Genomic DNA, 24,678 nt, shown 5'->3' with positions numbered 1-24,678 from the left:
GAAAAAATCATGAGCTAGTTTTTAGGGGCTTCCACCAGGATTCCAATTACATGTCTATCAGACTACTTGATATTGTCCTACATGTCACTGGGGCTGTGTTTGATGCCTGTTGTTTTATTGTGTGTTTTTTTTTTTCCTGGACTTTGCTCTCTCTGTGCTTTCTTTAGGCTAGCTTTTATTGCTGTATATGGAAGTTCATTGATCTTTTTCTTCTGCAGTGTCTACTCTGTTCCGAATCCCACTCAGTGAAATTCTTTTTTTATTATGAGATTATCTTTTTTTGAGTGTACAATTCAGCAATTTTTAGTATATTCATTAAGTAATGCCCATCACCACTATCTAATTCCAGAATATTTCTGTCATTCCAAAAAGAAATCTCATACAAGTTAGCAGTTACTCCCCATTCTCCCCTCCCCTCAGCCCCGGGAAAACACTATCACTGTCACAGATTTGACTGTTCTGAACATTTCATATAAATGGAATCATATAAAACATTTTTATTTGGCTTCTTTCACTTAGAATAATGTTTTCAAGTTTCAACCATGTTATAGCATGTAACAGCCTTTCATTCCTTTTGAATTGCAAACCATTCTATTGCATGGATATGCTACCTTTATTTCATTTTTCATTCGATGGACATTTCTGTTCTTTCCACTTTCTGGTTATTATGATTAATGTTGCTATGAATATTTAGTTGCTGGGTGACATATGTTGTCTACTGTTTTGTATACACCTAAGAGTGGACATACTAACTCACATGACAACTGAAGTTTAACTTTTTAAAAAACGGTCACACTATTCATTGTCTGTGCCAAAGTAGTGAAGACTTGCCCCCAGGAATACAGCTGGGATTCACAACTATATTCTCATCTTCCTTTACACACATAAATATCAACACATAGGGGCACCTGGGTGGCTCAGTGGATTAAGCCACTGTCTTCGGCTCAGGTCATGATCTCGGTGTCCTGGGATTGAGCCCCACATCGGGCTCTCTGCTCAGTGGGGAGCCTGCTTCCCCCTCTCTCTCTGCCTGCCTCTCTGCCTACTTGTGATCTCTCTCTCTCTCTGTCAAATAAAATAAATAAAAATCTTTAAAAAAAAAATCAACACATAATTAAAAACCCCCTTTCAACAAACTCTTCTTCATTTTAATTTAGTGTTAAAATTGAATGGTCAGCAATTATCAATTGTTCTTTAAAACATCACACTCTTGAATTAATACCATAGTCCATATCCTTTATTAACATGTACAGGTGTATTTTTCTTGGTTACTATATAAGTCCTAAATAAAAAAGTTTTAATTTTGGATTATGTTTTAAAAAGTTTATCTAGCAGCCATCTAGTGTCTTTGTGTTATATCATAAGTAATCTAACCGGCAAAATTTCCTGGAGCCTGGGGAAAAAGCCTTAAAGCCCTAGGTAGTCATTAAGTACACCTATATTTAAAAAAAACACTGAACCTAAGGAATAAAGCAGACATAAACTAACAGCATTTCTCAACCATATCAAAGTTACAACTTGTACTCACAAAAATATTAATCAGTAGAATACTGGGAAACTGGCAGGGGACTACTTTATTATTCTTTTTAATATTTTTAAATTATTTTTAAATATTTTTGAATGTTTAAAGAGGCAATAGCATAAAAATTTGTACACCTAGAATTCCCTTAGTATTAGAAACATAGATACTATAGACAAGGGGAAGAATCTAGTCCCAAAGACATTAAACTGTGCCTGTTTATCACATCATTATATGTGCCAAATAAAAATAGATTAAAAATAAAACAAAATCTTTGTTTGTAGAATGTAGTGATATGCAGCACTTCCATGCCATTAATCTTATGACAGTGAATAGTTCTACTACACGTAAAAACATACGAATTTCACAAAATACTGTAACACTTGAGGACAAGATCTTCCACTACAGAAAAGAATTTTATTTGATAGTGGTTTTTGGAGTTTATCTTTCCACCATTAAAAATTAGAATGAATAAAAAATTATCATAATAGCAGCTAACATTTATAATAAGAAAACTAATTTCTATGATGAAGAAAATAGTTAACATTTATTCAGCATTTTACTATGCACTGAACAGTGTTCTAAACCCCAAATACTGTCTCGTTTAATCCTTCTAACAACTGTGTAAGGGAGATAATAATCATTATTCCCACTTACAGAAAAAGAAAGTGAGGCTTAAAGAGATGAGGTCACTTGCCCAAGTCACACAGCTATCTAGTGGCAGAGTGTGATGTGAGCCCGCACACACCAGGGGCATGCACACCTAAATACCATGCTATATGACCTGCTTTGTCCATGTGCCTATTATTTCCTAAGGAGAAATTCCTACAAGAAGAAAGGTTGGCTCAAAGAATATGAACAAATATTGAACAGGTAGATAGTAGAATAGAATACCACTCTGCATTTTTCAACTGGGGGGCAAGGATTAGAGAGTAAAAAGAATAGAGAATTTCGCAACATAGTGAAATCTGAAACTAGCTCCTTTATATCAAAGAGGGTCCATAAAACCATTTCCTTGAGAGTTCAAAATGAAAGCCAGGTGATAACCATTCCTCATTTCTCTCTCATTAAGTAAAAATACAATGCAGCGTATCCCTGAAGAAACTTCTAAACCACTTGAAAATGCTAATTCCACCACACAAAGGAATGAAAAACTGAATGTAACTCTAGAAAATACAATCCATAGGTAAAAAAATGTTTTAACTAAGTGTAAAGTACAAACCATTGGTAGTATAAGCATCTTTGACAATGAACTAAAATTAATAGTAATATTTGAGCAGTATACTTTCTGAGAGATCTTCTCAGTTATTAAACCCTCATAATCACCATGTTATAAAGAGATGAAATTTAGAGCAGTGTTCTTTTCAAAATTTTCTTACTACAACTAAAATTAAAATACATATGTTACATCACAATATATGTGCAAATACATAGGTATTTAACTAAAACAAAAAAGTATATAAAATTACCTACTCTTACTATATACAATGTACTCCAATATTTGTACACTATTCTGTCTTTTTCTTTGTTTAATACTGTCCTGCTACATAGAATTCACATCTAAAATACAACTTCTGAAACAGTGGCTTATGAACTACTGAGTTTAAACCAAGGCTCTTATAGAACAAATATCCAGGAATACAGAACCTGAGCCAGACAGAAATCCTGGGTCTGAGTGCAGGAGACAGACCCATGATGAAGGTAAGGAGTAAAGATCCTTAGCACGCTGGTGCTCCATGAAGCAGTATGAATATGATCAAAGGGAAGGTGTATGGGGAAAAGGTTGAGGTTTGATGTGCTTGTAATACTTCAGTCCTTGGCATCCAGTCCCAAGGATGTTAATTTTCAATCTGTTGAAATGTCAAAGCAGGACTCACTTCTAGATCTGCTTTTGAATCTTGGAATGCTACATAATGCTTTCCTCAGTTCAAACACATATAGGAATACTTAGATTCTCAAAAATAGTTTAATCTGACTTCTCTGTTTCTGTTTCCTAACTTTTTTCTCATTGCTGACCATTACCTAATCTTTTCTTTTTCTTTTGGTAAAAGCTTACTGATGAAAGCATGTTGTAGAACTCAGGAAAAATGACTGCAAGAGAACTTAGCTTTAAATTACAAATGATAACAAAGAAGGCCTCCTTGGGCACCTCGGTAGCTCAGTTAAGCCGCTGGCTGTCTTCATGTCAGGTCATGATACAAGGGTCTTGGGATCCAGACTGCCTCAGGTGCCCTGTTCAGTGGGGAGACTGCTTCTCCCTCTCCCACTCTCCTTGCTTGTCCTCTCCCTCTCTCTCTGTCAAATAAATAAATAAAATCTTCTAAAAAAATAAAAAATAAATTAACACGTGTGTTGAACTCAAACACATCTTCAACAAGTACCTTTGGATTCTTCAAGATCAAAAACTATGGCTGATTTTAAAGAGCTTCTTGCAGTTTTTTAGATTCATGGGGGGTGTTTTAGGTTTTAAGAACTTCTGAAGGACATTAACTTTCTCTCTCATTTTATAACCGAAGAGTTTCAATGTGGTTAATATTTTATTCTTTGGATTAATTTCATTTTGCTCAATAAAAGCTAACAATAACTTTTTGTCTCTCATTATTTCTATAATCTCAATATCATCATAAAAATACTGAGTCTTACTTTTCAAGAAAATGACAAGGACATTCTGTAATGAAGTAACTTGCTTCTCGCATTTCAGAATGATATACGAGTCCTTACCCTAATTACAGATTATAAAGATCTATCACAAGTAGTTTCACATAAAAAAATATCTTGCTATCGTCTGAGAGAAGACATGGCCAGATAGCAACATATGATTGCCCTATCTTAATTTATACATTGGTCCAATTTTCTATGTTTTTTTGAAACAAAAGAATGAAACTTAGTAGGTAAATAAGTGTAACCCATTGCATTAGGTTTCACATTTTGAAATCTAGAAGCATGACAGGCATTACTGCCATTTATCAATGAGAAAACCAGGGTCTCAAAAGGTGGAGTGACTCATCGAAGCGGGTACACTTAGGTCAACAAACCAAGTTACTGGAGTTTTGTGATGTTTCCATTGGTGAAATAAGAATAAAATAATGAAAAAATAATAAACAATCCACCAAAGAACTTACATAATTCACTTGTAAGACTTTTTTCCATCAGGGAAACACTCCATTATTTAGCTGGATTGAAGGATGGTAAGTGAGTAAATAAGCAAATACTCAAAGAAACCCAGCTATTCCTTATGATAAAAATAAACACAACTAAAATAATGTTCTGTATTCTTAGATATTAAGTGACACCTCAGCCATGAAGACCACATGACATGTTGAGAGTTCTCAGTGCTTTGTGGGACCCCCTACCTTTGTCACTGTCCTTCCCATTCTCCATTGATTACAGCAGATTTCCACTCTGAAATCACCCCAAACACAAATTTTTATTTTTTGCAAAGTAGACCTGCCTGATGTTTCCACTAAGATACGTAATGTTATCAATAAGCTATCCTTTGTGGGAGCTTCAAATAAGACTTTTAAGAGGGCCAGATTTTCTTCAAAGGCCAATGAGACCATGTCTGTTCCACCAGTGAATAAGAGACTCAAGGACTCGAGAAGGTTCATTGGTAGCTTTTGAACAACCAAAGTTGGCGGGGGGGGGGGGGGGGTCCTGTTTCATTTTCAGTAAGAAGAGATATAAAAAGGAAATGTTTATACTAAGGCAAAAGAATTCTGACTACAGAGCAGTTGGCAAGGACTCCCCGCCTAAAGAAAGACATAGCAAGAGGGACTACTTCTCCAGAGGCTTTGAAGAAAAGGCAAACAAGTAGCCTTTGTGAATTGCTTAAAAGTAGGCACAGATTCACCCACGTACAAGATGATGCCCTTTCCTACATTAAGAGTTCCAAACTGCTATAGCATTTTTATGACTTCTTTGCTTTTATGCTGAGAAAATGTTTCACCCACCCAACAGCAGATAAATATCAACTGTATTTTAGATTTGCATTTTTTACATTTAATTCTCTAATTCAGCTGGAATTTATCCTGATGAATGGTATGAGAATGTTCTTCATATTTTTCCCCAAAAGTTTTTTCAGTTATTCTAGTGATTACTAGTATATTTATAACTAGCTTAGGTATTTTGTTATAGCCAAGGAATATCTAGAATTTCCCTAAATTTCCATCATTAAGGAGTACCTAACCCCACTTTACTCTGACAACCTTGATATAACAGCAATCATTTTATTTGGAGGTGATCCAACATCCTTAACTTGGCTATCTATATCTTAAAAGCTCCAGCCATAAACCCTGGGCTCTGAGAGCAGAGAGTACCACCAGCAAGAACCTTGCACTAACATGGGCAAGAGCCCTCTGTCTGGTCAAGCCCACCAACTAGGAACTCTTTGGGGGGGGTTGGTGGTAAGAATTGTTTTCCCTTAAGAATTACAGTGGGATGAGGACCTTGAGATAATCTGAAGAACATAAGAGCAAAAGGTAATAAGGCAAAGATGGCACGAGTCTCCAGAAGATCTCCGAGAAGTCATTAGACAAAAGAACCAAAGAATGGAAAATCTACCCTTATAAGATTTTCCAAATTAAAAAACCCAGAAGATCTCAACTATTCAGTTGGATATTCCAGTGTACAATCAACCTGGTGAATTTCAATTCTGGCATTTTCTAAACTACACATTTAGGAAGTAGGGAACAGCAAAGAGCTACTCCATTTTGCAGCCACCTCGCAAATAAACCAGGAGCCAGAAGCCCAACTGCCTGCAGGAGCAGACAAAAGGAATAAATGAGCAAAGGGAGTCATTGGGAACTGGGCTTGAGAGTCTGAGAAGCAGTGGCAAGCATCGGTGAGGTTGCAAATCGGAGTTCACGTCTCTGGAACACTTGCTCCTTCTAGTGGTGGCTCTAGCTACAGAGACGCAGCTGTCTGTGCCCAGGAAAATTCAAGAGCAGAACTGCCAGATACGCCAGTTTTTCTCTTCAAAGAGTCATAAATTCTTAGGTAAATTTCCTGTTTTTCAAGTTTGCAAATTAATTAAGTTTTCTTTTTAAAATACAAAGGTCAAACCAGATGTATCTATCAGTTAGAGACAGATACTCCTTTGGCACAGAGATCACTAATGCAGGACTTCAGATTTTAACATTAATCAACCCACAAGTCACCCAACTGTCCTAACACCATCCCCCGTCCTTCTGTGCTTCCTCTGTCTCCCTTTTTCCTCGATATGGCAAATTATGGCAGGCTACACAGCTCACTGGGTTCCAGAGTGTATGTGGAGTGTGAGTGAAGGATGCTAGACCACCTCATTCACCCCATTTAAGAGTCAGCCAAATTCTGGTCTTAATAAGAAACTGCCATTTTGGAAATGAAGATGAATTACTATACAGTCATGTTGTTAGGTCAGACTGCAGACCCAAATGAAATCATTTTAGTTCAAAAAAAATTTTTTTTTCCTTTAAGAACTCTCAGATGTTTTGCTTCATTATCAGTGACTAATGGCTTTCAAGGTCACAGGTTTTGCATCAGGCTGGTTTATCTCGTTCTAGAAGTAAAGGAATAAACCTCAAAAAATCCAATTATTAAACTAAAAGTCATTTCCACTGAAAGTGCTTAAGAATTTTTAGCTTCTATACAAAGTAGACTGATTATCTACTTTATTACTTACTTATCTAGTAGCATTCTACTGTAATCCAAGTAAGTCAAAAGGTTTGAAGAAATGAGTCAACCCCACTGAGATTCAACCTATGTGTCTGGCTTGTACATACCCATATACAGATTACCTTTTCCACAGACTTTTTTTTTTTTAAAAGATTTTATTTATTTATTTGGCAGAGAGAGATTACAAGTAGGCAGAGAGGCAGGCAGAGAGAGAGAGGAGGAAGCAGGCTCCCTGCTGAGCAGAGAGCCCAATGCAGGACTCGATCCCAGGACCCTGAGATCATGACCTGAGCCGAAGGCAGCGGCTTAACCCACTGAGCCACCCAGGCGCCCCCCTTTTACCACAGACTTTAACAGGATTGCTATACCAGATGATTTTTGTTAATCATATAGTGATCAAGTTATGATAATCTAGGAGAAAAATAGAACATTTCTGCTTCTTCTTTGACTAAATAGGATTTAAAATAAATGGTTTTCAGTGGAGACTATCTTATACATGTTCACTTGAGAAGGACTGCATCAGGGAAGGTTAATACACTTTGACAATCTACACACATTATTCTTACTGATACCAAACTGCCATAAATTCTCCATTCTGTCCATCTTTCTCTAAACCCTGTATAAGTAATATTTTAGAGGGTAGCCAATTCTGATATCAACTTGGAAATAATCAGCTTTAATTCCTAGATGAGATCAAAATGGACAATGGTGGCATAACGAACCCGTAATGTCATGAACACAACTGATTCAAATAGGAATTTATTTTCTAAAAAAAGTTCCAAGTACTTGGGTTTCCAAACCAGATCATTTTTACCATAGAACATTATGAAAATGGAAAATGAGATGAAAACCTAAGAAGTAATTTTTAATCCAGTCTTTAGGGTCACTTGGGTCATTCAGTTGGTTAAGTGTCCAACTCTTGATTTCAGCTCAGGTCATAATCTCAGGATTGTGTGATCAAGCCCCACATCAGGCTCTGAGCTCAGCACAGAGTCTTCTTTTTTTTTTTTTTTTAAAATTTTATTTATTTATTTGAGAGAGAGAGACAGTGAGAGAGAGCATGAGCGAGGAGAAGGTCAGAGAGCAAAGCAGACTCCCCATGGAGCTGGGAGCCTGATGTGGGACTCGATCCTGGGACTCCAGGATCACGCCCTGAGCCGAAGGCAGTCGTCCAACCAACTGCGCCACCCAGGCGTCCCAGCACAGAGTCTTCTTAAGACACACTCTCCTCTCCTGACCCTCCGCCCTACTCGCACACTCTCTCTCACTCTGTCTCCAAAATAAATAAATAAATTTAAAAAATACAATTCTTAGAATTCTTATTTTACCAGTGGCATGATGGTAGTAAGTGGCTAAAATGAGAATTGGTTCATTGAGTCCGTTTGCATATTAAAGAGCAGCAAGTATTTGTCATTAGACATGATGTTCAAAAGGACAGAAGCCCTCACTCCTCTTTGGTTGAACACAAAATACCAAGACGACCAGTGGTCTCAAACTCCAGTAACAGGCCTAATCGTTTCATCTGTTCCCAATATTAATCTCTCTTTAAAAACACTCATTCTTAGGCACATGGTTTACAGTTTGTTGTGTTTTGTTCCTTATCAGAAAACCTACAGAATCTTAAAATTTAAAGTACTGTAAGATCAGGTACATTATTCAAATATTTTATAAGGATACTATGGCGGCAACCATACTTTTAAGAAGAAAATAAGATGGGAAGAGGAGAAAGGGAAGAGAAGGGAAGGAAAAGATGGCTAAACCCCACAGTACTCAGGAAAAAGAGTATGCAACCGCCCATAAATTTACATAACAGAGCATGATACTGATACAATGATATAGTCATTAAAATAGTTTGACAATAATGCAATATTTATTGAACAATCACAATAGCAACAGGAAAATCTGATATCCAACAAGAAAGGAATAATATAAAAAAGACCTATAGCAATAATGTGGATTGTTTTTCCTTTCTACCCTGCTTTTTTGATACCGTAAATTCTGAAGTATATATCTATGTGAAGAATAGGAACATGTTTCAGAGAATGATAAAGTTACCATATTCATTTGTCATGTCACAAATAACAAATAGTCCTACAAAAACCTGTCTCTTCTATGAAAGGAAATTAGCTTTCTAAATGAAAATACATCTCCCATAACTTGACTGTTCATGAAGGCATATCCAGAGTAGTAGATTTACTCTGAACAGTAAATGTCAAATTTACATTCTTCTCTACCACAGAAGTTGTACTTTTTTGTTTAAAAATGACAACAGTATATTACTCTTTCTTAAGAAGTAAAAACTATTGGCCCTCGCTTTGAGTTTCCTGACAGAGCTCAACCATTTTCTTATCCTCCTTCATAGAGTAGGACTGCAACCAGGCAAACACCTTATCAGTTTTTATCTCAAAAATGCTATGGAGGGGCTCCTGGCTGGCTCAGTCAATTAAGCATCTGTGTTCAGCTCAGGTCATGATCCCAGGGTCTAGGGATGGAGCTCCACATCCATCCATCCCTCCTCGTCATCATCGTCCGTTGTCGTCAACAGGCTCCCACCTCAGCAAAGAGCCTGCTTCTCCCTCTAACCCTCGCCCCATTCATGATTGCTCTCTCTCTTGCACTTTCTGTCTCTGTCTCTGTCTCTCTCTCAAATAAATGAATAAAATCTTTTTCTTTAAGATTTTTTATTTACTTATTTGACAGGCAGAGAGGTGGGCAGTGGGTGGGGGCAAGAAGGCAGGCTCCCTGCTGAGTAGAGAGCCTGATGAGGCTCGATCCCAGGACCCTGAGATCATGACCTGAGCTGAAGGCAAAGACTTAACCTGCTGAGCCACCCAGGTGTCCCAAGGAATAAAATCTTTAAAACAAAAACAAATATGCTATGGAGGGTTGACTAATGGAAGTCTCAAGACAGAAAAATGAAATGATTCAATGTCAATAACACAGACACATGTTCATTATAGTCCAACTTACCTAATACACTGACAAAGGCATCAAAAAGATGAAATGTAAGTAGAGGCTCTTTCAAGTGACCATAGTAATCTGCTATGGTTTTAAAGACATCTTTTTCAAATCCTAAATACATAGGGTGCTTCAAATCTGAACAATTAGGCCCTATTAGAAAGAGAGAGAGAGAGAAACGTTAACGGGATGACCACGTCAAAAAATTAGTCTCTATGCATATGTATGGTGTGTACAGATACCAAGATCAGATAAGTTGGGGGAAATTACCATTATCTAAGTTGACATTATACATTTGCTTACACAAATATTCTTTATGTCTAAATGATAATTATAAAACAATGAGGAAAATCATGGCTTACTTGCATTTTAACAGAAAGCCACTCTTTCTGTCCTTCTGAAAGATATTTTTGTTCAATGTAGATGATGATTATTTTCTGTGAAATATTCATTTTCCTAGCCTTTACACAGTTGATCAAGATGATAATAAGCTCACATATGTAATAGCAAGTTATATGGCAATTTGCAAAATTTTTCATTATTTTATCATTGTTGTATTATGAAATCCTAGAGTCAGAGCTGAGTTAATCAAATTCTACCTTGAATTAAACTACTTCAGACTAATAAAAACTTACTCTTTTTCTTAAAGATATTCAAAAAAGATGATTTTAACATTATGTCCTATAATTCATTCTAACTATAAAACTCACTATCTGATCTCCAGCCAACCTTCAAAAGTTAGTGTATCAAGCAGGGCATATTCCAAAGTTGCAGTAACTATAAGACGCCTGGAACAATGAGGTCCCAGCCATACACTAAGCAGAAGCAAAGCAAAGATTCTGTTGTATCTGGGACCAAAGAAAAACTCTACTTGTTCTAAGAAGAACAAGAATGCATAGCTCTAATGCATAGCTCTCTATAGAAATGGCAGCAAACACCCCCAAGAAACCATGCATAGACCACAGATTTACATTACCAAGTGGAGAGACAAACCGGAGCTGCCCATGCCTTGAGGGAAATGGCAAGCAGCTTCATGAGGAGCAGTTTGGCCAGTCCTCTCAATTTCCATGACAGCATGGAAGAAAGGAATGCAAGTGCACTGGTCAGTTCTGGGCCCACAGAACACAAGACTAAACAACTAGAACCAAACAGATCTCTATTCTCAGGGAAACAAAAGATAAACCAATAAAGTTGAAAGAAACCCTTCCTTCAGAATCACTCCAACTAAAGAGAAAGGATCAAACCAAAAAAACCAGTTAAACATTCTGGGCCTTTATATTTCAAGGCCAACGGAACCACATGAAAATGGCTTTTTGTTGGTCTCCTTAAAAACCCTCTTACCTTTCAATATTCTGTATACTTCTTATGAAATAACTCAATTTGATTGACTAAAATGAAAATAACAAAAGACCTATCTGTGGTACCATGTTAACTTAGCAGCCAACAGAGCGACCATTCTTGCTTGCTTCCTCCTCTGAAATACCCCAAGCTTAGTCAATTAAAGTCATTAGCTTGGTATGACTCAGCAAGCCATCCACATTGTCTTGAATTACTCCCTCCCAGATAAGTAAGCGATTGATGGTAAGTGGTTGTGAGCAGTGTGTAAGCAGTGTCCCTTTATGAACATTTCATCATTCTTGTTAAAAACATGCATAGAAGTGTAGCCTGTATCTGTTTTTTTTTTTCTTTTCTTTATTGAATCCTTATACTCTACATGCACAAAGAAGAAAAACACAGTTAACCTGTTTTTATATTTACTATCAGTCCATCATTCTGTGGCCAACCATGAGGCCTGCCAACAATGAAAGTACCCAGACCTATGTGTATATTGGTCTACCAATGGGCCTGTGAGAAAAAGGGGAGTAGCAAATTTGCAGAAAAGGAAGCAGAGGCCTTCAAAATATCCTGTAAATAAGCCAGGCTATCCTTTCTGTTGTCCCCTATTAGATGACTTTAATGGGAAACTTGCCTCAATAAGGATAAGAATGAAAAAGAACAGGCCATGACTTTGAAAGACTCAAGTAAATTTGGGAGGCCAATGAGAATTTGGAAAACTTAATAATGTCACAAAACTATTCAAAAAGACGTGCTTGCCCTTTGGTCACCTTTTTTTTTTTCCTTTGACACACAAACAAGCATTCTTATGGATATGCCAACTACCTGCAAAGCACTGCACTCAATTCACGTGAGCCATGTCCCTGTTCATGAGAACTTCCACCTAACACAAGACACCTCACACATGCAGAGAACATTGTGAAGTTGCTCTTTACATCTTCCCCCTCCGTTGTTGAGTAATTCCAGTTAGTCTACTCTTCTTTCAGAAGTTTTTGTGGCTTTATGTTTACTACTCCCTTGAGGGAAAAATTGTACTCTTCACTACATTTTGATCATCACTGAAAAATCTATATCACAACCACGTCTTCATATGCATTACAGAACATATTGTAGCCTAGATTTGTTACCAGTTTCCTCTATTCTTTCCCAGCTGATCAACTTCCAAATCCTTGGTTTGCCAGGAATTCAGAAAAGGGTAATTTAATTTTGCATTTATACCTTCTATTTCATCATTGCCAACTCTGGCCAAAGATATAATTTAAATTTAATTTACTTCAAATAGTTGAGCAGGAAGAATAAAAAGCACTCTCTCAACCTGAACCACTCTACATCTTTCCAAAATATTAAGCAAAAACCAATGAAAATTTAATAGTTAAACACAGAAAACTTTAGGCTTCACACAAGCTAATAATTGGTATTCATATTTAAAATGATAGTATATAAACATTGTCCATATACTATGACTGAGATTACCTAAAATAAACTGCATAGTTACCTTAATTTCATTCTATAATCAGACAAAACTAACACCAGACAAATCATTCAGAGTCTACAAATTCAAAATTTTATTACACTTATATATGTACATGCTAGCCCTACCCAAAAGGTTCCTTTCTGAGGCCATCTGTGAGGCTTAAAGACCCCATAGACCAAATATCACCATTATTAGTCAGCAGCCAAAATAACTGGAATTCTTCTTATTAAAATCCCTTGCTTTTGGTAAGCCATTTACCATTAGAATCCCTTCTTTGGGTTAAACCTTTTAAAAAATACCCAGAAAAATGGCAGTGTTAGTGAGATACTATAATACACATTCTTTACAGTGCCTATGATATCTAGTGAAGTGAATATCTATGCCCATGAAAGGGACTGTGGAAGCCTATGCAAATCCTCAAAGGACCACCACGATTCAGGCCCCATCTTACATCCAATAACTGAAATATCCCTTGTTTCTCCACATGAAGGTTCTTCTCCTTCCAAACCATCCTGCTTATCAATCAGCCTAGTCTTCTGAAACATCTCTTTATGTCAATAGTAGACTGTCAATAGTAGATAGTAGATAGGATCTGCTGAGAACACTGAGATGTAAATACAGGGTATAATTGAGAATATATTTTAGAATTTTTTTTAAAAAAAGAGGTTTTAAAAATAAAAATGTATAAATTATCAACAGGCAGCTATCTGTACAATATTATATTCAATATAACTAATTTTTCTTCACTGAGATGAAACAGTCAGAAGACAGGATGGATGTTATCCATCGTGGGATTATATTCACCAGAAAAGAGAAGAACAACATTCTTTCAAAAATGTTCTGTAACTCAGCCCTTTCACCAAGTCACAAATTCACTAAAAGCACACTGGTCCCAAAATAATTAACTGTCAGTCTCACAGGTATGAAATCAATGGTCAGGTCATTGAACAAAAATATTTTTTAATTCAGGACACTAATTTCTGTTAATCTTATAAAACAGGGGATAATTAGTACTTACAATTTGCCAAACACTTCATAGCTGACAGTACCCAATGAGGAAGCTCTTCTGAAGAGAAATGAAAATAAAAAGATTATCTGATTCACTACATATAACTCAAGGAATTATATACGTACACAGAATCATAAGAATGTATAACCTGCCCAAATAATATGAACATATTGCCAATCATAAATCGCACATCACCTATTAACAGAACGGCATGTTTAAGCACTGGAAAGTTTTCCTAGGAGCAGTGTCACAACATGGACTTGTACAGATCATGCCTGTAAATTTCGCAAAGGACAAGATGCACCTTTTAAAGCTTTGGTGAAAAGAAGGAATTGATAGTTTATTCTGAAGAAACAAACAAACTAACCAGATACCCTAAGAATTAAAGAAGGAAAAGACAAAAAGTAAAAAATATAAGTTACCAACTATATTTATGAATTCAGTTCACCAACCCCCCCCAAAAAGGGGTAAACTCTCTATGTCCATTGTTTAATATAAATATCATTTTGCATGTTTCAATTTTCAAAATGTTTTAGGCAAGGAATTTTCACTGACAGACTAATACAGGCTATTAGTTTTGGGGCAGCCTTAAATAATAACTTTTAACAATGCTACAAAAAATCCCAGCTGAGCCTTTTTCCTGAGTTCCTTCCCTCCTGGTCCTGACACAGACATCTGATAAGATGGCCCTGCACTCATGCTTCTACTTCTCCATTTCCTTCACTCTGTGAAAAACTGCAAAGACACTGGTCGAACTGTATTAACGCTAATGAACCTGAGGCTTGTGGAAGTGCTCTTCTTTCTAAGAACTTGGTAAGACAAAAGATGACCGATCATCTAACTAGTAGGTAAAAGTATTAATGTTTGCTCTACTCAAAGAATGTGGAAGGATTTTAGATGTATTTCAAAGGCAATATCCCCATCATTCTATGTAATTTAATTGTATAGGTTGATATTTACCTGACAACTCACAAAGTCATAAATTTGTTTCTGTTTGCTTGGATCCTCCATTCCCAATAGAGGCTACATAAAAGAGGAGGTGTTTCAAGTTTCAAAGACACATTCTGCTACTGTCAGGAATCGGGACCTAGAAAAACCTCTTTCCCTTTCACAGCTGCGCAGGCTCCTTCAGGTAGATTCTGTCTTGCTGCCCAGGAGCCTCCAGCCCTAAATTTAATAATAATTTATAAAAACCTAAAAGTACTGTACCATCTTCCCCCATCCAAATGTCATTCTAGTTCCAGCTATTCCAAGAATCAAAGGTTGGAAGTAAAAAGAATGATTCCAAAAAATCCATCCAATTCTGACCCCTCCCCAATTCAAGAGAAGAAAGCTTTAAAATCAGCTTGGGGATTCTGGCCCACTACAGGTACTGTATCCTTGTTTTTCCAAACTAAAAAAAAACCAGGATAGGCCACTGCTAAATGTCTTTTTTTCCTGACTTGTAAACTGGCTTGGAAGACAAGGTATTAAAAAATTAAAGCACCTTCAGCATTTAAAGGGCTACCTTTATTAACAAGGAAAAAAAATGACATAAATCAAGACTGTCCCAGAAAATCTACCACAGAGACACCATAATGAAAAGGTCAGTGAGAACCGAAAATCAATCAGACCCACTTGAAACCTAAAATCAATTTCCAAGATCCAGTCAGTCACAAACTGACTCAAGCACTCAGGTCTTAAACTTAACTATTCAGGGATTTTTCTGTGAATACAGAACTAATTAATGCCCAGTGTGGCTAACATCAAACTAGCCTCCAGATGGATTGTGCTGAGGCTTTGACTCCTGGATGTTCACCTTTCCTCAACACTTCCTTAATCCACACAATTATTTAAAAGGCAAGAGATAGTGAGACAAGGCTATACATAATGAGGGGGTATCATTATTGAGGGTTTAGGAAGGGTCAATAAAGAAGCGGATGGACCTGTGCAGCCAACATAGTGGGTCAAATGGGACCAGAATGGTTTTTATGTACTTACTTGACTTGTCATCAAGGATGACAACTCCCTGCTTGCTCACACTATACACATTATGGATGATGAACTTGGAGTTAACCAGTTTAATATCTAAGACTTCTTCCAAAGAATCCAGGCCAAGGACTTTCTGTAAACTGGAAAGATACATAATTAAATTAATTACTTTTCTTAAAAAATTAATATTACCCAGGGGTGCCTGGGTGGCTCAACGGGTGTAAGCCTCTGCCTTCGGCTCCGGTCATGATCTCAGGGTCCTGGATTGAGCCCCACGTCAGGCTCCTTGCTCGGCGGGGAGCCTGCTTCCCCCTTCCCCCTCTCTCTCTGCCTGCCTCTCTGCCTGCTTAATAAATAAATAAAATCTTTTAAAAAATTAATTAATTTAAAAAATAAAAAAAATTAATATTACCCAAAAACCTGGCATATAAAAGATCAATCTTTAAAATGTGTCATTTTCATGCATTTTATCCAATCTTTGGCAAAAAGGCTAGAAATTTAATATGATGAAAAAAATTTAAAAGATCCTTTGATCATTAACAGATTGCTCCACTAATTTAATAACATAAAACTTCAATGCCAAGAAAATTATTTCATAAGTATAGAAATTAAAAAAACAAAAACCAGCTTATTCAGGGATGAGAAATTGCTACTAGTATGTTTGTGAAGGGGGAATAAAACTTGCTTTATGACATCATTTACTTCGTTACCTATAGTATAACAAATATCTAGAAGACCAAATTTACCATTGTGCTTCACTAAACATCAAACTTCAGGTTTACTAGAAAGTTCAAGAACTTTTAAATTTCTATTCTTAACTATTATATAAATGACAATAGAAAATTTCCAGAATTCAGTTAAATTATGTTGGCTAAGCAGCATAGCTACAAATAATACAAAGATTTTATTTTTTATTTATTTATGTTTTTAAAAGATTTTATTTATTCATTTGACAGAGACACAGTGAGAGAAGGAACACAAGCAGGGGGAGTGGAAGAGAGAGAAGCAGGCTTACTGACAAGCAGGGAGCCCGATGCGGGGATCGATCCTTGGATCATGACCTGAGCTGAAGGCAGACACTAAATGACTGAGCCACCTAGGCGACCCTAATACAAAGATTTTAAAACATAATTTCAGAAATTTAAATATGCAGAGAGTAACAGAGAAGCAAAACAGACAATACTGAAAATTCTCCTTAACATCAAATGCACATACTATGCTAATGTCATAGACTTCCATATCTCTTCTACGTTGGCCTCTGTCAGCTGTCTGCGGTAGACGAGACGGCAAGCTGGCACCTCTCCAATGGCAATACTGTGACGCTTGAACCACAGCTCTGAGTTCTAATTGGGGGGAGGGTAGAAATAAAGAAAGAGGGCAAATATTTCAATAGATAGTGGTATGATCTTATCAGAAATTTCTTTGACTTGGTTTTTGTAATTCGATTTAAAGTAATAACTAGAAATATGAACAAACTTTCTTTGCATGGACTACAGAGAAGTGAAATATAACTCTTAAGGATCAGGTCACATTATAAATGAGTATTCATAAATTACAAAAGAACGATGGCAATAAGCATGACATTGACTATTTTTTCCCTATGGGAATTCCAACTAATCAATGATGTAGCCGTGAAATAAAAATCAGAATTAAGTCAAATACCTATCCATATTTACACACTATTCAAATGGAGTGATTGTTTAAAACAAACTTAAAGTCTATTACTTTCAAAAATTCTCTATTTTTTATAATCAAAGATCAAATAAGTACAAAATTGAAGAGCCACCCCCAGATCTTAGGAAACTGCAGAAGGCAGGAAAAACAAGAGCTCCACAGCACAATCATTTACAAAGATTTTCTGTAATAGTTTTTTTACAAAAGTATCATTATGGAAAAATCTTATAAACTTGGAAAAACAGAGCCAGAAAGTTGTTTTGTGATTTTGTTTTTGGAGAATTACTGAATTACAAAAGAAAGTTGAAGACCACAAGGATTTGTGAATTTTTTTAAATAACTAATTTAGGTGTTCATTTTTGAAGGCAGGCATATAAACTGTTGCATTTGCCTACCAAACCTACTTCTAAAAGTTATCTTAAAGAAATACCATGAGGGCACCTGGGTGGCTCAGTCCATTGAGCGTCCAACTCTTGGTTTCGGCTCAGGTCATGATCTCAGGGTTGTGAGACTGAGCCCTACATCGGGCTCTGAGCTGGGCTCAGAGTCTGCTTAAGATTCTCTTTCCCTCTCCCTCTACTCTTCTCCCTCCATGCTCCCACTCTCTCTCTCTCTCTTTCAGTAAATAAATAAATAAAATCTTTAAAAAACAACAAAAAAAGAAATACCATGGATATATTCAACTATTTATCTCTAAAGATACTGCTTATTACATTGTCTCCTGAAAAACTGGAAACACAGTATATATTTAACAGTAAAGGACTGGACAAATAAAATATATTACTTTCATGTTGGACAAGATGCAGATATTAAATATGATGTCAAATGTCTAATAACATGAAAAAATAAGCTAAGCACAGTGTTCTAAGTGAAAACACAGGCTATGAAAAGCTCAACATGATCTCATTTTTGTGTTAAAAGTTTGTATGGAAAAAAGGACACACCACAAAAATGTTAATATTAATTCTCTCTGGATGATATCATAAGTAATTTATTTTCCTTTGTTTCTGCCTGAAAACAATTTTATTAAATAAATGAATAACAGCAACAGTAACGAACAGTTAGTGAACACCTGTGTGCCAGCCACCATTCCAAGTGCTTTATAGTTATAAACTCACCTGATTCTCACAACAAGCCTACCCCAGAGGTACTATTATCACTAAGAAAATAATGACATTTTTCACCATTAAGTTCACCATTAAGAAAACTGAGACACAAACACAATGAACAAAACAGAGAAACAAGCTCTAATAGTTAGTAAATGGAGGATTCAAGATCCAAACCCATTAATCTAGCCAGAGTCCATATCTTATTTTTCACACTGTACTGCCCTCAGCAAAAAAGGACTTTTATTATTTTTTTTGCTTTATACAAGTAAAAAAATAAAATAATAAAACAATGGCAAAACAACAGGAAAAAACAGGATAAAACAAAAACAAAAACCAACAAGCAAAGAGGAGGCAAAAATAGAAACAGGGAAAATAAAATAGAAGAAAACAAATGACAAGCTGAAGTTCTTTAAGAAAGATGAACTGTTCCTTTATTGACTATGAACCTCACCATTCTAAAACCCACATCAAGGCACAAGTGGGGAAATAGATCCTGCCCTGCCCAGTTTTCCTTTGGACATTGCTCAAGAAGCAGCAGCCAAAATTTTGCTGGAATTACAACAAGCAGAGAGCGCAAACCTCTCCTACTTCATTTAAGAGGGAAGTACAAGATACAAGCATCAAAAGAAACACAGGTACAGACAATGAGGGAAATTATAAGCTTTAAGAGAAAATGGCTGATCAATCTAGGACACTGGTATACCCACTTCAGGGCTCCTGGAAAATTAGAAAAGAAAATGAAGGGGCGCCTGGGTGGCTCAGTGGGTTAAGCCGCTGCCTTCAGCTCAGGTCATGATCTCAGGGTCCTGGGATCGAGTCCCACATCGGGCTCTCTGCTCAGCAGGGAGCCTGCTTCCTCCTCTCTCTCTCTGCCTGCCTCTCTGCCTACTTGTGATCTCTCTCTGTCAAATAAATAAATAAAATCTTTAAAAAAAAAAATGAAAATGAAAACAGAAGATACAAGCCATTGTCATTGGAGCATTAAAATGTGCTAACGAGTACTTGGTTCTATAGATGATAGCAGGAAAATTACAATTTCAAAGAACCAGGTGGAATACAAAAGGGAAGTTACTATACTTATGACATAAATACATATTATTTTAATATAGGATTTTATCTCTTGTACAAACAACACTAGATGACCTTATAAAGAAAAAAGGTCTGTTGAATAAAAACTACCAATGGGGTCAGGTTAGATGTTTAAATGTAAATGTTCAACCTGATGATTCACAGACCTACCCCTGGGGCAAATAATACATTATATGCTAATAAAAATAAGTAATAAAAAATAAAATAAATGCAAATGTTCAAAAAAAATGTACCTGATCTCATGGAGCTTACATTTTAACTTTCTCTGGGACAGGAACTATCAACAAGACCTTAAGAATTCCTCAATAGGAATGAATTAAAAGTCTTTAAATACCCGAAGTAGTTCCACTTTGTTTCCTCATTCTCTATTTTCATATTGTATGTTTCACTAGACTATGCCTTTTTAGTGTTAAAACTGTATCTGTGAGAAAAAAACAAAAAAGCAAACAAACAAACAAAAAAAAAAACCTGTATCTGTGGAGCTAACACAATGCATGGTACACAACAGACACTTAATATTTGTTAATGAATAAATTAATGACTTCCATATATGATCTCACCTTTACATTCCAGGATCATATCACCATCTGCCTATGAGATACCTCCATTTAATACAGGCCATATTTATCACCAAACATATTTAGAACTAAATTCATTGCCATCCTGCAAACCTGCAAGCCCTTATGGAGTCTCTATTTCTGTCACTATTGCCACGCTTTTCCTTGAATTATCTTTGAAAAAGCCTAAGATTCTTTTCTTTTTTTTATTTTTTAAACTTTTATTTATTTGAGAGAGAGAGAGAGAGAGTAAGCATGAGCTGGGCAAGGAGGAGCAGAGGGAGAGGGAGAAGCAGACCCTCCACTAAGCAGGGAGCCCAACGTCGAGGTTGATCCCAGGGCCCTGAGATCATGACTTGAGCGGAAGGCAGATGCTTAACCGACTGAGCCACCCAGGTGCGACAAAGCCTAAGCTGCTGCTGCTGCTTCTTCTTTTATTTTTTTAAGATTTTATTTATTTATTTGACAGACAGAGATCACAAGTAGGCAGAGAGGCAAGCAGAGAGACGGGGGGAAGCAGGGTCCACGCCAAACAGAGAGCCCAATGCAGGGCTCGATCCCAGAACCCTGGGATCATGACCTGAGCCGAAGGCAGAGGCTTTAACCCACTGAGCCACCCAGGTGCCCCAAGTCCAAGCTTCTTAACTATTGTTTTCTTCAAAATGAGAATACAATCTCTTTAGGAAAAAAAAAGTTGCTTTTTCTTTTAATTAAATTGCCTAAAAATGCTTTCATCACATCTTTGCAAAGAAAAGTGAATTGGACATCTATCAAACTAAATTAATTTAAAATATTCGTGTGGGTACAATTCTTAAAAACTGCCATATGAAAGTTTCTTTCTGTATTTTCTTTTCTTTTTTTTTTTTTTTAAAGATTTTATTTATTTATTTGACAGAGAGAGATCACAAGTAGGTAGAGAGGCAGGCAGAGAGAGAGAGAGGAGGAAGCAGGCTCCCTGCTGAGCAGAGAGCCCGATGCGGGACTCGATCCCAGGACACTGAGATCATGACCTGAGCCGAAGGCAGCGGCTTAACCCACTGAGCCACCCAGGCGCCCCCTGTATTTTATTTTCTAGCATTGTTTCAATCATGTAGTCTGCTACTGGTACTATTTTAAGGAAAAAGTACCCCTCAAAATTACTTTATTCTACAATAAGCTTAGATTTCCCCAAACTAGCAGAATCTATCTTTGTTCATTATTAGGGGTCATTCCAAAATACTTCACACCCTAACATTCCCACTCTCAACTAGTAATAGTTAGAACAAAATTCGGGAAGATACAAAGAGAGAGAAGAGTAACTTTCAGAACACAGGAGAAAAGGAGATCATAAGGGAGTTGCCACAGAAACCTGCTTGGTCTGAACCTACCAAAAATACCTACCATGTTTTCAGTCAAAATGTTAGCAGTAAAGAGAGAAAAAGTCAAACAGCTAATCTTTCCTTCTTACTGTTCTCTCAGCTATTAACACGTAAGATACTGTTTTAAAGCACGTTGGGACCATAGTTCACAGAAAGAAGTAGACTAAGACTAATGGTTCACAGACCATTTCCCACATCTGGAGGCTGTTAGCCCTGCCCTCAGCTGCCACCATTACCATGACCAACCTGCTCCACCCCCACCTCCCTGCCCAGCTTTTAGTAACACACTTACCATCACAACTGGCCTCACTGGGATGTTCTCTTGTGAAGTGCTTGGTGGGGGGTCATTCCATTCCGGAAATTTAATAACATCCTTTTGGCATGTAGGCTTCTTTGGATATGGTTTTAGGGGTGAGGAAGGAGGAAATCTAAAAACCAAGAAAGAAATCTCTATTATTGTAGTCAATAGGAGACACAGATATTTTAACAATAGTTCCCATTTCTTGTATCCTTGGGAATTTATATAATAATTCCAAACCTCAGATAATAAATGAGGTCATGCTCAATCAAATTATCACATGTGGCTCACTGTACCCAACATATGAGTTTTTCCAATGTTCCTTCATTACCCGTATCAGATAAACATTTATGAAGAAAAACAGGAACCAAACATGTGATACATTATGAAATAAAGAAATAGAAATATATTCTCTTATCAAACTATTTTCATGATTAAAGATGTTCTTAACAGCTACGAGGGCAAGCCATTTCTTTCACCAAGTTCAAAATATTCACCGTCTCACAATTCTCCAAAATTTATAAGTGGTACATATGCAAAGAGAAATTATGGACAGACTAATCCTCATTGACACTTGCTGAGAAAAAATATATTGGCATAAAAATATTTTAGCCTATTATTCATTTTTTTAAAAGATTTTATTTATTTATTTATTTGACAGAGAGAGATCACAAGTAGGCAGAGAGACAGGCAGAGAGAGGAGGGGAAGCAGGCTCCCTGCTGAGCAGAGAGCTCGATGTGGGGCTCGATCCTAGGACCCCAAGATCACGACCTGAACTGAAAGCAGAGGCCTTAACCCACTGAGCCACCCAGGCGCCCCCCTATTATTCATTTTTACATCGATTTCAAATACAATCATCTTATCCTTGAATATGGAACACTTCACAATGAGATGGAAGACTTGATCCTGAAGGAGGTTAAAAGGTGCCCAATGTCCTCCTACTGCCTTTTGTACCCTTCTCTGCCTTACCTCTCCAAGACACTGGCACCATCACTCCTTGGACTAACACAGAAGCCTAAATACAATCTAATCTTTCAACTAGTCTAGACTAGACCTGGTAAAGAACAACAGAAGGTAGTTAAATAAACATTTTCCTCAGAGGATCTTTTTCGGTTAGAAAAAGCCTGGGTGGCTCAGTGGGTTAAGCCGCTGCCTTCGGCTCGGGTCATGATCTCAGGGTCCTGGGATCGAGTCCCGCATCGGGCTCTCTGCTCAGCGGGGAGCCTGCTTCCTCCTCTCTCTCTCTGCCTGCCTCTCTGCCTACTTGTGATCTCTCTCTGTCAAATAAATAAATAAAATCTTAAAAAAAAAAAAGAAAAGAAAAAAAGAAAAAGATAGATTGAAGAACTCTCCTTCTTAATGTTAACATGGAAGCCAATAGGTAGTTTATTTTTTTATTTATTTAAGCCAAAATAAAGGTTTAAAATCTTATCCATAATACCCACAGGAAAAATAATCCAAATAAATGATAAATATCTTATTTTTAAATACATACAGAAAAAAAAGAATTTTTGAATGTCTACAGTTTACCCAAAAAGTCTGTATTGAGGTGAATCAGGAGAATCACATATAATAAGCACTATGGAGGTACATTTCAAAAATAGTCACAATAGACTTGAAAAAGGATGGCTAATGAGAAAAAGTCCAGCTTCATCTTCTCTAAAAGAATATCCAGTAATTCCACTTTATTTGAAAAGTCAGTGAGAAAAAAATGAAATTAAGTCGAGTTAAAGACAAATAAAATGAAAGACAGATTAAATTTTTTAATCAGGTTGCCAAGGCAGGTATTTCCAAACAATTCCAAAACACAATTAAATAAATCACTAAAGCCAGTCAGTTACTCTACCTCTTAAGCGAAGACTGGCTTACAGAAGTCCAATCCTATCTATGAGAAGCTAATAATTACAATGGAAGTTCTACTGTCAACCAAAGTACAGCACGTATGCACACACTCGGGTACACACACACACTCCCACATCCACATACGCATATAATGTATCCAGGGAAATCACAGGTCACCCATCTGTCAGTTCTTTAAAAATTCAACACCATCCCTACCCCCAGCCCACCACTGATACCACAGTTAACCCTCCCAACCCCTTCAACTAAAATGTGAAAATCTGACCTAAGTTCCAGCCCTAATTCTCTCATGAATAGTCTGTAACAGTGTCTCTAAGTCAAAGTTGGTTCATTTGTCAAATAAAGGAATTACATTGGATGACCTATACAACAGCCTCCTGGGTTCAAAATGTGCTTCCTGTATCCCCAAAACCCAGAAACAAGTAATACTTCGCAAAACCAAAACAGAAGTTCTTATGCAGAGAACTCTGATTGAAGAGATACCAGGGAGCCACATTCTTCCATCGCCCTGGAAAGAGGAGGTCTCTGTCATAACATGTGCAGTCATCGCTGGCCAGGGTGGGAGCTTTATAGCCACCCAGACATTGATGAAATGTAAAAGAGCTCCCCCTAATGGACTACATTTACTGTGTGCACTAAAAGTTTCACGGGTCATTTTAACACTTTAATCATGTGATCTCAGGCTTCAAAGCCTGTCAGAGATGATCTCATCCAAACGTCACATTTTTTACTTAGGAAAATGAGGTCCCAAAAGAGGAAAGCAATTTACTAAAAGCCTCACAACTTACTGGCCAAGAGAACAAACCATCTTGCA

General features: G+C 36.8%; 1 protein-coding gene across 2 annotated transcripts in view; it reads right to left on the bottom strand.

Moving 5' to 3' along the window:
* Positions 1-24,678, bottom strand: part of DEPDC1B (DEP domain containing 1B) — an 82,097-nt gene that overhangs the window by 21,762 nt on the left and 35,657 nt on the right. For both annotated transcript variants that reach the window (XM_044224220.1, XM_044224227.1), the window contains exons 3-7: positions 21,998-22,133; positions 17,134-17,261; positions 15,928-16,058; positions 13,957-14,004; positions 10,142-10,282 (exon numbers count right to left, since the gene is read on the bottom strand). In XM_044224220.1, coding sequence (XP_044080155.1) covers positions 10,142-10,282; positions 13,957-14,004; positions 15,928-16,058; positions 17,134-17,261; positions 21,998-22,133 — 584 coding nt within the window. The remainder of the gene's footprint in view (positions 1-10,141; positions 10,283-13,956; positions 14,005-15,927; positions 16,059-17,133; positions 17,262-21,997; positions 22,134-24,678) is intronic.

The sequence above is a fragment of the Neovison vison genome, chromosome 1 (genome assembly GCF_020171115.1).
Source record: "Neovison vison isolate M4711 chromosome 1, ASM_NN_V1, whole genome shotgun sequence".
NCBI classification, from domain to species: Eukaryota; Metazoa; Chordata; class Mammalia; order Carnivora; family Mustelidae; genus Neogale; species Neogale vison.
Note: the sequence above shows the minus strand (reverse complement) of the source record. Positions and strands in the feature narration are given on the sequence as shown.